The sequence below is a fragment of the Mytilus galloprovincialis genome, chromosome 6, assembly GCF_965363235.1.
Source record: "Mytilus galloprovincialis chromosome 6, xbMytGall1.hap1.1, whole genome shotgun sequence".
Taxonomy (NCBI): domain Eukaryota; kingdom Metazoa; phylum Mollusca; class Bivalvia; order Mytilida; family Mytilidae; genus Mytilus; species Mytilus galloprovincialis.
Window position 1 is genome coordinate 10451839 of NC_134843.1, and position 15841 is coordinate 10467679.

General features: G+C 32.5%; 1 protein-coding gene across 9 annotated transcripts in view; it reads right to left on the reverse strand.

Annotated features, from left to right (window-relative positions):
* Positions 1-12623, reverse strand: part of LOC143078899 (uncharacterized) — a 30853-nt gene extending 18230 nt beyond the window's left edge. For 2 of the 9 annotated variants that reach the window (XM_076253952.1, XM_076253956.1), the window contains exons 1-4: positions 12349-12614; positions 7915-8349; positions 6739-7104; positions 6055-6090 (exon numbers count right to left, since the gene is read on the reverse strand). In XM_076253952.1, coding sequence (XP_076110067.1) covers positions 6055-6090; positions 6739-7104; positions 7915-8349; positions 12349-12400 — 889 coding nt within the window. In that variant the 5' untranslated portion in view covers positions 12401-12614. Of the gene's footprint in view, positions 1-6054; positions 6091-6738; positions 7105-7914; positions 8350-12348 lie in introns of all 9 variants that reach the window. The other 7 variants (XM_076253953.1, XM_076253951.1, XM_076253949.1 and 4 more) reach the window with 7 other exon arrangements.
* Between the last annotated feature and the right edge of the window lie 3218 nt (positions 12624-15841).

Consider the following 15841-nt stretch of genomic DNA (forward strand, 5'->3'; position numbering starts at 1 on the left):
ATAAACTGAGAATCTGATAAGGAAAAAACATGCATTTTAAGGTCTACAAAACTCAAATGTACTTACCTGAAAAGAGGGAAAAACTTATATATCATGTATATTATCCCAGAGCTCTTTAACATGCATGCTGAAGTGTGCTACTCGCAATAATACAGGTACACTCAGGGGTTTCATTATTTTTTTAGACTGGTGGTACCTTTCAGATTTTAGGGGGAACCAAACCCAAAGGGCGAGGGGTCTGGGGGCCGCCTAAGGCCCCCATTGGGTCCAGGGCAAGCCCTGGTAGGGGGGCCAGGGGGGCAAAGCCCCCCGGAAGCTCCTGGATTTTAGGGATTTCAGCCTTAATTTTTTACTTTAAAAAATAGGGAAAAGTCTGTAATATTTGCTTCAATTTTGGGTAAGTTAACATTGAATTGTTTTTTTTTTTCTAGAGTAATTATCTGAAAATACATTGCTTATAATTATTTTGTAATCAGTTATAAAATATGTATAACCTATAATGCAGGGGTTTCATGTGAAATGTTGTTTAAATGTTTTGTTTGTTTTTATACTTTTATTAAATGTTTTGCATTTGTTCAATATTCATTATTGTGAATGAAACTTCATAAGTTGCATACAATGTAGTATAGTATTAAAAAAACTGATAATAAAACTTGTAGCTTTTTTTTATTGCTTTCAACCTTTTGTTATAATCATAACTGTGTCAAGTGTAAGTTTTTAGTGTCATATATGATTTATTTTAATCAAAGTCATATTCACTGTCATTATCACTTTCATCATCATCATTATCATCAATCTGCCCAAATTCAATCATCATCTGCTTACATGCAGCTCTCACTTCTTCCCTTATAAGTTCTTGCTGATTGTCTCCTGTTACATCAGTTTGACACTCTGCTTCAACTGTTTGAATTTCAATTACATTTTCTTGTGCTCCTTCACTTTCATTTGTCCTATTGTTGGGTTTCTGTTTTGGAAGTTTTCTTCTGTCTTTCTCACTTCTCCAACGTTTTACTGCTTTCTCTGTTACTTGCTGACTATCTACTGTGCTGGGACCATTGATTGATACATTCATTAATGTCATTATCATGTCTTGTTTAAGAGAACTTCTGAGTCTAGTTTTTATTCTTTTAATTGTGCTTGCACCCCTTTCAGGCCAGGCATTTGAAACTGGCATTGATTGACAAATATCAGCAAGCTCAATAATATGAGGGAAAAAATTGCATAAGTCAGTCTTTCTCGCTAACATCATCTTTAACATCATTTGTGTTTTGCTCAAATCTGAAGAATCATTATTATCTATTATCATCTTTTTCCATTCTAGCATATTGTACTTGATCTTATTCCATTCAGTAACTATTTCATTTTTCTCGTCTTGTTCAATGTTAGGATAGAACGATTCCATCAAGCTGTCTAATGATGTTACACCATAATTTCTGAATTTTGTATCAGTTCTTTCTGGCAGAGAAACAGGGTTGAAAATATCAAATGCTTTCAGGACAGAGAGAGCATCTTCAAATCTTGAATTTATGTTTTCCTTAAGGGCTGTGACATACTTGGTCAATAGTGTTTCCAGTTGCTTAAAATCAGTATCACTGACTTTAAATTCCTTTGTTACCATAGTTAACTTTCCATCTTGTAAATCTTTTTTCATTTCTTCTAGAGGTTGTTTTGATTTTGAAATTTCTTCCATTGTGTCAATTGTATACTGAATGCTGGGCCCAATACTACTAAAATCAATATTGCCTGTTTGAAAAATCTTTGACAATTTTGATAAGGGTGGAAGTATGCATTTTAAGATGTAAAGTGTTCCAAGAAATCTTGTTTTCTTCATCCTCTTTAACAATCCATAGGCTGCAGTGTCTTTCTCACTTAACTGACTTAGGGTTTGCAGAACTGCAGCATAATCGTCAAAAACAGCTTGAACTGATAAGTCAAATGAAAGCCAGCGAGTTGTACATGCCTTTTTCAGTCTCTTTGCAACCATTTTTCTGGAACTTTCATTCAGCTTAAGATTTTTTGTACCTTCTTGTACTTTCAAGTAAACTGCAGTTCTTTTCGGAGAGTTTTGAAAATACTTCCATAATTGTATCAGAGTCAGCTGTGCCAGATCAATATCTTTAAGTTCTGTCTTTGTGTCTGCACATGCAAGTGCTAGTTTATGACAGATACAATGAATATTTATAATTCCTGGGTGTTCTTTTCTCAACAGTGCAGCCACACCATTCTTTTTTCCAGTCATCACAGAAGCCCCATCTGTTGCTAGGCTTCTGAGCTTACTTATGTCAATCCCTAGATTCAGTAACTTTTCTTTTATTACTTTTACAATTGTTGCAGCATCTGCTGAATCTGATTCCTTCAAAAGGTCAGCTGTAAAAAGGAAATGAATTGTTGGGCACCCAGCTCTATCAACATACTGTATAAAGCAAACTAACTGTTCAATCAAAGAAATATCAGTTACTTCATCTATCATCAGCCCAAAACTATCAGCCATATTTACTTTTTGTACTAAGTCTTCTGTTATAACATCTCCTATACTCAAGAACATTTCACGGATTGACCCAGCACTGCTATGGTTAAAGTGTTTCATATGTGACACTCCAACTACTTCTAGCAAGTTAATCAGTGATTTAAATTTGCTATTTGCCACCTCTTCTTTGGCCAACTAATACAATGAGGTAAATGCAATTAAAAGTACTTCTGATGCATATTCTTTCCTGTTATTTACCTCTTTTTGAAATGGGGAAACTCTCTGTATGTTTTCTTCAAGTTCTGCAGCTTTGTGAACCTTGGATTTGGAATGGTCCTGTATAGCTTCTTTTCTGAATCGCAGACCTGGTTTCATACAAAAAATATCTTTGTTCTTTGGATTTAAATTGTGATGGTTTTTGCACAGGAGACAGTACATTCCTTTTTGTTCTATATAGACAAGCCACCATAACCCTGTATCTTGACTGAAGGAGGTATTTTTGTCCATCAAAGTGCTATGTTTAAATCTGTGTTTATTTTTTGATGTTGACTGAGGGTCTTCAAAACTTAGAGACTCACATCTATCTTTACAGATGGAAAAATGGTGGATTTTCTTAGTATTATCTTTAAATGTTTCTTCAAGTAGTTTTCTCTGTTTTTCTATGTCAATTTCTATTCTTTGAGTTTCAAAGTTTGTTGTTGAAGTTGTTGAAACTGTACAGGGAGATGTAGAATTAGTTTTAATTAAAGGCGAGTTCTCAATCTCTACTTCATTATTTTTATGATTATCATGTTTATCTGTATCTTCTGGAGTGGAATTTTGAGTGGGGGCTGCCTCTGACTGTGACTCATCATCATCTAAAAAAATAGATAAATCATTTGTCAAAACGGAAACAGTGGGAATAATAGTGAATGTAAGTTTTACTAAAATTTGTGGAGTAGTTTTCAATTTTGAATTTAAGATTCTGTGGGAGTTTCTTTTAAAATCATTCAGTTATTAAATTGTGGATAAAAAATACTTTTGAACAGAGGAATACACAGGTGGACAGCAGACATTCCGTGTTTTTATAAAGCAAGGATATAAATAAAAATAAATTATATTTTCTTTTAATTCATAAAATACATATATATATATATATATGAATAAAATTTCAAAACTGTACAATGCTAAAAATTTTAGATTTGCAGCAGCTACCACCACTTTAGACAAATGTAAATTTGGGCAAAATGTAAATAATAAATTAATTAAAAATCTTAGTTATAATATCATATTACTATGCAGAAGCCATGTGCCTACTTCAACAGTAAAATTGAGAAAGGAAATGGGGAATATGTCAAAGAGACAACAAACAAATTAATTTAAAAATAATTAAAAAAATGAAAATAATACATGCAAACCTCTTACCTAAGATAAACTGTAGTAGATGTTGCTCTTTTCAATGATCTGGCCACAGTCCTGTCTGGTAGTTGTAGATTGTTTAAATGTTGGTGCTGCCATAGCAGAAAGCTGGTACATGTATACACATGAAAAATTTAACAGTGTCATGCAAACAATTTAAAAACAATTAACATGCTCTCATGCAAAACAGCAAACAAACGTTTTTGATATATGCTAAGTGTTGTGATGATTGTTCTTGTCAGATAAAAAAATGTATTTAACTTTCGCTTAACTTTAATATTGATATAAAGGGGTGATTGTGAAAAGGGGGGCAAATTAATTATAGGCTTCTTAACTATAGTAAGTAATTGTAAAACTGTGATTTTTCACTTCTTCAGAGCTGTCTTTTTTTTTAATTTAAGAAGTCTAAAATCTGGTCAAATTTTATATTTTGTAAACGTAACAGTTATATATGTTACTTCATATTGTTTCACGAAGTCTTACACTAAAAATTTCCTGCAGACAGCAGTCATTAAATCACAACATAGAACACATATAGAGAAAACGGTGATCAGGGACAACGTATGGTCCAACGGGAAACGAACTGATTTGATACAATTAACGATTTTTTGAATTTCATAGAATGTTCACCTTTATTAAACCTTTTATTCATAAAATAATCTGTGATACAAGCTGCTTTCCTTTTCTTAGACATAGTTATGCTGTTGTTGTTTATATTCATCAACAATTTGCCGCTTGAAAATATACTGCTAAATCGTCGCATTTTAAAGCGCTCTTACGATACAGATACGGACACATGGTTTATCAGAATCACTACTCCTTACTTTGGAGGTGTACCTAAATTGGCAGAAGATAGATCTATACTTTAACGCGGACCTCGACGAAGACACCTATAAACATACACATTCACGGCGTACACGGAGATTATCACTTTAGGAAAGAAAGAAATTAGATTTGAACGATTTCAAAAAAATTTTACACATTATTTTTTTTTGTATTTTTATTTTTTCTGCCGGTACCAGACGCTTCCGTAGGCGGGTAAAAGTACCGGGTACCGGGTCTTAATGAATGCACTGTACACTGTATATTTAGTACCAGAAAATTTAACATGATTGCACATGTTGCATGCATTATTGTTTCATGCATAATAGTATATAGACTAAATTCTATGTCTAAATGGTTGTCAATGCAATGAATCAATGAATCTAGAAACAATGAATGAATGAATGAACCAATGAATGTATGAACGAACCAATGAATGTATAAACGAACCAATGAATGAACCAATGAATGTATGAACGAACCAATGAATGAATGAATCTAGAAACAATGAATGTATGAATGAATTTGTGCAGGTAAATGAAATACATGTAGTAAATATTGTAAACACAACAAATAGTATAGTACTAGCATAATAGCTGGCTCAAGACCACAATTAACGACCCCGCTTTTCGTTGTCCATGAAAATAGTCTCTTTTAATTAAAGTGTTTTTTTTATTTTTTCTCTTTTCTTTTCTCATTCATTTCTTTCTTTTTTTGGGGTGGAAATGAATAAAAGGGAGGTGAAATACATTTTAAGATGATGTATTTTAATTAATTTTGATATTGAAAGAGTGATGAGGCCAGGTGTAAAATGGCAATATGTACAGTTTTCAGAACATCTCTTGACTTGTCCATAGGGATATGGATGTGTATTGGCTTAATTTGTAATAAAATGCTGGAGTGAAATCTTTCTAAATGTTGGATACATATTTTTTTACTAGATCTGTACTTTTAAAACACACACAAAAGATTTGACAAAAGAATGGGTGCTTTTTTTTTTAATAAGACAAAAAGTTATAATGAACTAATAGAGGAATTTAGTTGTGGTCTGTGGGCAGCTGTTCTCTTTTAATAAATTGCTAAAGTGACCTAGATTTATAATACTTTTCACTACTTCTCATTTTTTATTTCAACGTCAAGGACATGAAGGAGCCAAAATTTAGTCTTGTCATATACCTTTCAATTTGCTCCTTTATCAAAAAGTCAAAAACCTACACCCATTATGATAAATTAAAGCATGGAAGTTATATTACTTCCATGATTAAAGCAAAGAACCATATCTATATTACATCTATAATAAAGAATAATTTAGCATCTTCATACATACAGTTATCTCAAATCTGATTTTAATTATATAATAACATTACCATCTGTTTGTTGGTTGTTAACAGCAGGTTCAGTATCTACAAATACAAAAACAATAAAATATTCATATCACAATTGAACGGTAAAGTAAACTTTAAAAAGATAAATATAGTTAAAGTTGTGACTATGTTCACATCAATTATTTCTTAAATTATTATCTGAAAGTGTAGGCTAGAATTCTTGAGCAGAAGCAGAATTATTCATCTTACTTCCTTCTATGCTGTGACTATAACTACACAAACAGTGGCAACTGGCATATTAATTAAGCATGAGACCACACAACAAACATGATGTTAAAACGGTAGTAAATCATCATATTATTTCATTTTTATAAATATAAGTGTTTTGATAGGACCGAAAATTGATTTACACCTGTAATTTGCCTTGAAATTATTCCTTTTTATTTTAAAGCCTTTAAATATGCTAAATGTACATGTATCTTGTATAACTTGTATTTGTTAAAAATTGAGAACTTGTAATTGAATTTAAAGTTTTTATTTCTTATCTAAATTATATATAAAGATTTGTTGAAAAAATAATCAAATAATTGTATACCATATACATAATTAGGTCAGTTGTTTAAACAACAATCAATGCATAGGGTGTCAGGTGTGAACACAAGAAGTTGTGATTTTAATATTTTCTAAATATGGAACAAAGTATGAATTTAAAGATAAGCAACTCACATCTGTATATTGTAATGTTAGATGAAATTATACTTGAATGTCCACATGGAAAATTGTCATATGCAGTCTCACATTTGATTTCTTTATATGGATATTCTGCCGATACATTATATCTCAATGTAGAGGTTTGTGTTTTCTGACATCCAAATGAAATAAAGCTTCCTTTCACAATGTCATTATCATTTTGCCATCCTTGAAAATTACCGGGAGGATTTTTACCACCATCTCTGTAACACCATCTTAAATCTTTAGCAGGATTTCCAACTTCGCCATTACAACTCAATGTTACCACTTGATGAGCATTATATTCCGACATTGGTGGATTTGGTGATGATACTGTTATCTGATTGATTCTGTTTGGTTCAACTGAATATAAATAACACAAAGAACTGATATTAATATTGAGATGAAAAAAATTGAATAAGTTTTGATGAGTCACTCTCCTTTACATGAAACTATCATTATGTACTTCAACACTATTTGAACAATTCATCAAGAAAAATAAAACAATTGCTACTATAAACATGATAGATATTATATGAATTTGATACGTTATTCATTGGTTGGGTAATGGCATGGTTAAGAAAAAGGAGGTTAATTAGAAATATTTCACTGATCAAAATGCATTCACTAATGCATTATTTAGTAGGATGCAAAACACATGTAAAGTTCTTTTTTTTTATTATCCCTTTCAACCCTAGACAATTCATTTCAATCTCAATACTAGTAATTTAAAGTCCTAAATGTGGCTGAAATGTTTGATATTGGACTTAAAAAGTAACTGCTGGAGCCAGTCATCTGATCTTGGATTTATCTTAGTATAGTATACATATTCAATATACAGCATGTCAGTACTTAAATTTTTGTACATACAATGCATATGTATATATATAAATCACTTAGTTTTGAAATGTCATGTTGATTATTTAATGCATCATAATAATGAGGTAAACTAAATGGTCTTGTGATTCCTTACAGATATTTCCATAAAGAAAGATCAAATAATATCTCACCGAACTCAGTTAAACATGTTAAAACTACAGCATTTTCTTTCTTAATACAAAGAAATGTATTGCAGTATTCATATAAATTGTACAATGTACACTGACATATGAATGTTCATCAACTTTCCTGCTGCACTTAACATAGATTAACTTTATATTAACTGGCTCTTACCTGTTAATGTTACAGTGTCAGTTTTCTCTTTGTCAAGGACCTTGGAAGTAGTTGAAATTCCAGTAATTTTACAACGATATGTTCCTTCATCTGTACATTTAACCTGATTGGCTGGAATGTTAAAGTCTAAACCAGTCGAAGAAGTGACTGGTTGCACATATTCTCTCATAACATCGGCACGACTTCCCCATTCACTCTGCTGATGCCAGATTGTTTGATTACGCCAATTTGCGGTATTAGGTGATGAAGTATCCATTAAAACAGATACTATGTCCGTAAATGTTCCAGAAGAAGTATTTTTGGAAAGAACAACAGAAGTTATAGATTTCCATAAGCTAGAGCTTTGGAGCTCACATGCAAATTTCAGTTTTTCTTGTTGATATTTGGCATTTTTAGTAGTAATGATGGAAACATCTTGTGACAATGTCAAATCACCTGAAATAAAGAATACAAAAGTTACATTCATTGATCGTTTATTTTTTCAAAATGTAACTTTAATGTATACTAGAACATTCCTGTGATATTGCAGGTTGTGAAGTATATAACTATGCGTAAGCATTATTAAAATTTTGGTATTGGGATTGTCATCTGATAAAGATGCACAGTTTTCTCTGCTTTCAACTAATTTCTGTTTGAACCCATCGACCTGGAACTTATCAATTATTGGTAATATTTATTATTTGGAAAACAGAAGGTCCTGGAATGGAGTATTTTTTAATCAACAGCACTATCCTATATTAGTTATAAATATTTAGTTGAATTCTTTGATTCGCTGTTTTATGTCATGCCCGCTAACAAATTGAAAACTACCTTATTTAAAGTCAAGATTTATAGTGGTATTGTCATCTTAGAAAATCTTACTGATAAAAATACTACAGTAGGGAACAATTTAACAATGATTGAATTTAGTTGTGTCGACCCTGTGATTATCACCCGTGTATATAGCAATATCTGTAAATACACCGTTTGGCAGTGCGTCTGTCAGATGCGGAACGTACAGATAAGGTATATATAGGTAACAGGTGAATATACTACTGGTATCGGTATCGGATACTTGGAACTTGTTAATTATTGGCAATATTTATTATCAATGATTATGTGGAAAACAAAAGGGTCTGGAGTGTTGTAATTTTTAATATTTGGCAATATATAAAATTGAATTCTTTGATTTGTCGTTTTTACCACATGACGGCTGACAAATTGGACCTTGTTACTTTAGTATTTTAGATGTAACGTGGAAAACTTTTAAATTTGAAATAAAATCAGAGCATTTTAGTGTTGAAATCCAGTCTCTTTTTTTACTACAGGTACTACAGAAAACATTATCATCAACTGAAGCCATGCAAAGGCTTAGTTTGACATTTTTAATTTGTGTTGTAAAATTTCAGATAAACATATACGTACAGTAGACAATATTTTTGCACAAACAACACATAATCTTTTTTACATAAACATTAAATGGTTATAGAAATTTTTTGACAAACGGCTGGTTCTACTAGTACAATGTATTATCAAGCTGCAAACTAAACATAAAATCATTCCCTACATAGTTAATAAACTGGAAACACAGAGATATTTCTTGACTTTTTGTTATTGTGATAATGCAAATGTTGAAATTAGAAAAGCAATACTCAAACAGGTAAGTTACACAAATATTCAAAGTCAATGAACCATAAATGATGGTAAATGTACATGGCAACAATCTCCATGTGCCAATGCTTTACAACTGCATACCAAATATCATTGACTTATCATAAGTCATTCCTTTTAAACAAACCTACATTGTAAACACAAACGTTTAACTACATGTACGTAAAAGTTTCAGTCAATGAACCATGATGAGGGGAAGGGGCTATATAATCTCTATGGAAACAAGACTTGCAAATGCCAATAAATTTGTATACCAAATATCATTGACTTAACATTAGGGGTTCACCTTTAACTGAACTAATCACAAACTAATACATGTAAATGAAGTCTAAGTATTAAATAGACCATACATGTAGCTGAGGGGGCGGACCAAATATTCTATATGGAAATAGGATGTCCCCACGCCCCATAATTTCTTTTTCGACTGCCTCCCCCATTTTTATCACAGTGTTCTCCCCAGGCCCTTAAAGGACCACGGGCCCGCGATGTATAATTTTCTGCCGCGGTGGTATCGTTCTTGCCGCGATGTATAATTTTTCTCCGTGGTGCTAAAGTTTTCGGTAAAAAAATCGTATCAAAATTGGTAAAGTTTCAGATGACTTCAACTTTACATCAAAATTGACCAGTTCTAACCAGTTTAATCCAGTATTGACAAGTAGATTGTTTACACCACGTGATCGATTTACCTGTTGAGGTTAACCTTGATGATTGGATTTAATCGATGTACATGATTCTTTTGTGTTTTAATTAATTAGGAGATCATAATTTTAATAATAGACTTGTGAGGGACAAGTAGACATTTGTTAATGAACGCCAGTGTGAATCTCAAGTCAAAATAATTTGCCTTTTAGGAATTAATTGTGGAGTTACTTCCCCTGATTTTGCTAATTACAAATAAATGCTCCTCACATATAATTTCTCATTGCAAATAAAAATAAAGTACAAATTGAATGCAAAATTATATTAGAATGTTACATTAAGGATAAAAACATTCTTAGAACATACCAACAAAAATGTTTTGCAAATTATTTTTGAGAATCATACCATTATTGATGTTCAGACATATTATTATAAATTGGTATTTTTAATGTGAACAGTATTATTTGACTGTAACAGGTTTGTTAAGCCTAATGCCACAACTGTGATACAATCCCTGCAGGACTAAAGTTAGGGATGAACCTTGTAAAACAATTATAAAATACTTCCATGTCTGTAACAAAATGTTAATCATAAAAACAAATTTGTTGTTGTCTAAAAGAATCAGGTCTAAAACTATGGAAAATAGTTTTTAATTTACTGAAGGTTCTGTATCAAAATCTTGTTTAAAGTTCATTGTTATGGGGAATGTGTAGTGTAACTACAAGTATCGGGACAAAATGGCTTGATCAAAATATAAGAAGTGACTTTAGCTTAAAGACTAATTGTGCTTTCTTTTATTTATTCTTCAAAGATATTAAAGTATAGAAACTGTTTATTGATTTACTTTTTCTACCAATAATTTTCTGACCCAAAGTCCTACAACACAGTACCACAGTAAACAAAACAAAGGCAAACAGGTAATGACAAAAAAAAACAAGAAAAAAAATAAGCGACGCAACACGACACAAAATACTGTAAAATTCATTTCGTCACGCGTTACCCTGGTGCTATCCAAAAATCCTGGGGAGAACACTGTATCATGTTGTTTAATAACATTTGGGACATTAAATGCAGGGAACTGGATATACTTCTGTCAATATTAAGAATAAAAAAATAAGATGAAGAGACAAGTAAGATTAATTGGTTCTGTCAATAGATGTTGATTTATGTTAAAAGTGATGGCACTTTAAAAAGAGGAATTTTTGTGGAAATGAAGCCCCCTGACATAAAGGAAATTAAATATTTAATGAATAACAATTGGGATTGAAATTGTTCTGTCCCAAGTACCTAAGGATGCACACAGATGCAAAAAGCAGAGTTATTGGACCAGTGGAATACACCTAAACACTATTAGTCTGCCATAACTTGACATCACACAGGTTCCAGTAAAATTTGACGTCGTAATACAAAATATCAGACGCCACAATGGAAAATTGATTGTTATATGATGTCAATAGTTCAAGTGGGACAGATTCTCTGTCAGCCGGGGAACAGTCATAAGGTTTATTACAGACACGATTGTAACGTTAGTGGGTACTGGACTATACACCTTATCGCTATTTGTCCGCCATTACTGAATATCACACAGGTTCCTGTAAAATTTTGACTTCATAAAACAAAATATCTGACGCCACAATGGAAAAGTGATTGTTGTATCGTCAAAAGTTCAAGTGGCCGGGTCAGCCGTGATTAGCGATAAGGTGTATTGGCAACTTATGAGTCATATGACTTCCCTAAAGTAATAGTATACATCAAATCAGGTGGGAGAACAGAAAGATATTTCCAAATGACCAAATTTAGTCTTATGTTAAATTCTTTAATATATACTCTCAGGTGAATTCAATATTTGTACACATCTCTTTACCAATAGATTATCTCCCCTTTCTTATTTAAATAAGTGAAGTGTTTGTCTAAATTTTCAAACTGCATTAGCCATTATTTAGCCTAAGTATATATATCAAAATAGGCCAAAATGATTGTTATTGAAAGTGAGGTGTCTAAAACGTCACTCTCTTCGCGTGTAAAACTGTCTGCTATGCTTCAATTTTACAATAATAAAAAAAAATATGTGTCACTTCTGTTTACAAAACTACCAAACAAATAACTCGATTTGCACGTTAACGTGTCGAGTGAAAATAAACTCACTAAACTCACCAAGCGTGATTATTAAAATCAATGCCAATAAATTGTGCGGCATACTGAAACAATTTGCTATTGCATAAAAACTCTATATGTTGTTCGCTTCCTGTTTCTCTTCAATAATGGCGGTCATTACGAATTTCTATCATTGACCTCGGATTTAAAATAAACAGATCAACTGCATCGCTTATAATTGTTTCAATTTCTGAAAAATTGGCATATTCAAGGTAAATATATAAAATTTCATAAACTATTAAATCCAATTACATTCTGTTGTTGTCTAATTTGGCTCTATGTAGAGAACTATATTTCATCTACCTGAATAGCTTGCGCATTAATATATATTACCTGTCAAAATACCACAGGTATGCATCAGTTATTGACATGATTCGTACAATTAGGATGATTAGGCTTTACGCATTTAAAGTGACGCGTAGTTTGTTCTGTTTAAACTCGAATCGGCATTAGCGTATTACCATCTGACTGGGGACTATTACTAATAAAAGAGGGAACAGAACCTTTCAGTCGGGAGCGGGTATTTTTAAGCTCGGGATTTCGGTATCCTGGAATTCTCATTTCGGGATGTCGGGATTTTAAATTTCGTAAAATCGGGACCTCGGGATTGCCAATTTTTAAGCCCGGGATTTCGGGATCAGGACCCTTCCCCCCCCCTTAATAACTGTCTCAGTACTGTATATATATATATGGAAACAATGATTGCCGATTATGCAACAACAACACGGTGTTTATGTCGTACCAGACATCGGAATAAACTGTCAAATGAGGCCAAAAGGAGAAATATAGCATGATTTGACCAGTAAAAAAATATATTTTACTTTCAACTGGTGTGCATGGCATGTGTGGTAGATACATTGTGTCTGCAAATACCAAAGTCTGCTGTCTCGTGACTGTTCGAAGCACCAATGGGAGGGGATAGGAGGGATCCTGATCCCGAAATCCCGGGCTTAAAAGCGCGAAATCCCGAGGTCCCGAATTTAAATAAATCTAAAACCCGACATCCCGAAATTCGAAAAAAAATAATTTCCAGATCCCGAAAGGGTCAATCACGAAAACCCGAGCTTAAAAACACACGATCCCGGAGTCCCGATAAAGGTCCTACCCCCCTTGCCCATGCCAAAATCACCCCCAGTTTTTAGTTTTCTATGTTGTGTTTTGTGTACTCTTAGTTGTCTGGTTTTTTTTTTATACCCATTCTCAAATAACCATGGTTTGAGTCAGTTTATTTTCGACTAAAGAGATTGAATGTCCCTCTGGTAACTTTCGTCCATCTTTTAAAATTGACAGTAAGCATCCACTGACTATATCAAGTACTTGATATTGGACACGTATTATATGTATTCTTTGCAAGATGTCGACCATGCATTTCTACATCTGCACATTGACTGAGAACATCTATAGATGAGGTACACTATCTCTGGCAAACTTATATCCAAAAACAGAATTTGAATTAACAACCACGGGCCATATCAAGGGTGTCTTCCCGATTGTCCCACTTTTTTAAATTACAGGTAAAAAGGTAGTTAAATTTTGTGGGACAATCGGGAATAGTTGTATGGGACAATTGGGAAGTTTATTTGTGGGACAATTGGGAAGTTTATTTGTGGGACAATCGGGAATTGTTTTGATTGTGATTAATCTGTTTTATAGTGTTCAGTAGGTAATTACAGGTAACTAATAATTTTTCTTGTAAAATATGAAAAAAACAAGATAGCAGGAAAGCATGCTTGATTATGGCAAATAAATCGGAGATTACATGTCAATTTTAATAAACAAAAGGCCGATGGGTAGAATATTAGCACGCATAACTTATTTTCAAGGATTAATACGTCATAAATTAACTGTAAAAATGAAGAAGAAAACTGGATATACATGCATACACCTTGAAATGGTTTTAATGCTCTATTAGGGTCTGGTCATCTGTAACATGACCGAAAGGGAGAATGCATGGGAGGCTTTGAAACTTTTTTGGAATTGAAAGGGAGCCGGGAGTTTCAAAACTTCAGATTGGTGGGGCATTGAAAAAATTTGGTGACACACACCCACTGCTACCTTATACAATAACAAGTATATATACAATGTATGTTTAAGGCAAAAAGACGTGAATTTCTTTTCGCTTCGCTCTGCTCGGTTCAAATTTTGAAATAAAATCCTTAAGTTTCAACATCTCCTTCCAAGGATGTATTTCTATTTTTGATAAAGCCGGATATATATGAACAATATTGAAACTGAATGAAGGTTGGTTAAATGTCAACGAGACACCATAACATGCAACTTCTTTTAAACCCTTTTAATCATTGTGTTTTTTTTTGTGTGACACTATATTTCACAACTTGTAAATTAATTGAAACCTTTACCAATTTCTTTCATATATTTAAAGATTTGGTCCAATGTTCGACTGCCAATCTAATTTAAAACCGATCTCTCATCGCTCCTGTTTCTGATATGTCGCGTAGGAGATCTAACGAAACCGGCTTTGAGGTCACATGTGAGTAAGTAAGTAAGTAAGTAAGTAAGTAAGTAAGTAAGTAAGTAAGTAAGTAAGTAATTTTTATTGGTTTAAAATCCAAAATTACAGGATTGATACCAAGACAATACAAATTTGTTATACACAAAAATACAAACATATATATATCATAGCAATTTCATAAACATTATATGAGGAGGTGGTACCACAAAGTTATTTAGTGCTTAATAAAGCATTTCTGTGAGTGAACTAAAAATACTGAATTTATAATGATATGCAAATGATTTGACGACCTATTAATAAGCCAATCAAAAAAGTTTATGAATTATTTTGACTGACGATTTCGTCGTAAATAAAATGAGTTGCATCCCTTTACCTTACGTTAAACTTTCAAGATCGTGGAAGGCTTAATTTCATTGGTCGAAAAAGACACACCTACGAGATCACTCACATATGACCTCAAAGTGGGTTTTGTTAGATCTCCCACGCGACATATCAGAAACAGGAGCGATGAGAGATCGGTTTTTAATTAAATTGTTCGACTGCATCTGTAAAATTCTTATTACAATCGGGATATCCCATCCTAATTTTACGGTAAGTTGTTAATAAAGCCCGTAAACTTATTGATCCTTTGATATCAAAGCCATGTTATCAATTTAACACACTAGCTGAATGTTGTTTTATAGGACTATCAACATTCGTTTCCAACGGTTTTGAAAAATTACACTGTGGATATTAATATGGTTTCTGTACAGGATCTCACGGAAAAATGAGAATTTAATGTCCGATAATTTTGATAACTATACCACTAGAGTATGCCTTGGGCATTATTTAAATCCTAGCCATAATAACGTCCGATTAAAAAAGTTATAAAGGTCAAATAAAATACCAATTACGTATAGACAGAAATAATTCCGTATACACAGAAATCGAATTACGTATATACAGAAATATCTACGTGTATACAGAAATATTTACAAAAATAATTTCTCTCTGTGTATACAGTAATATTTA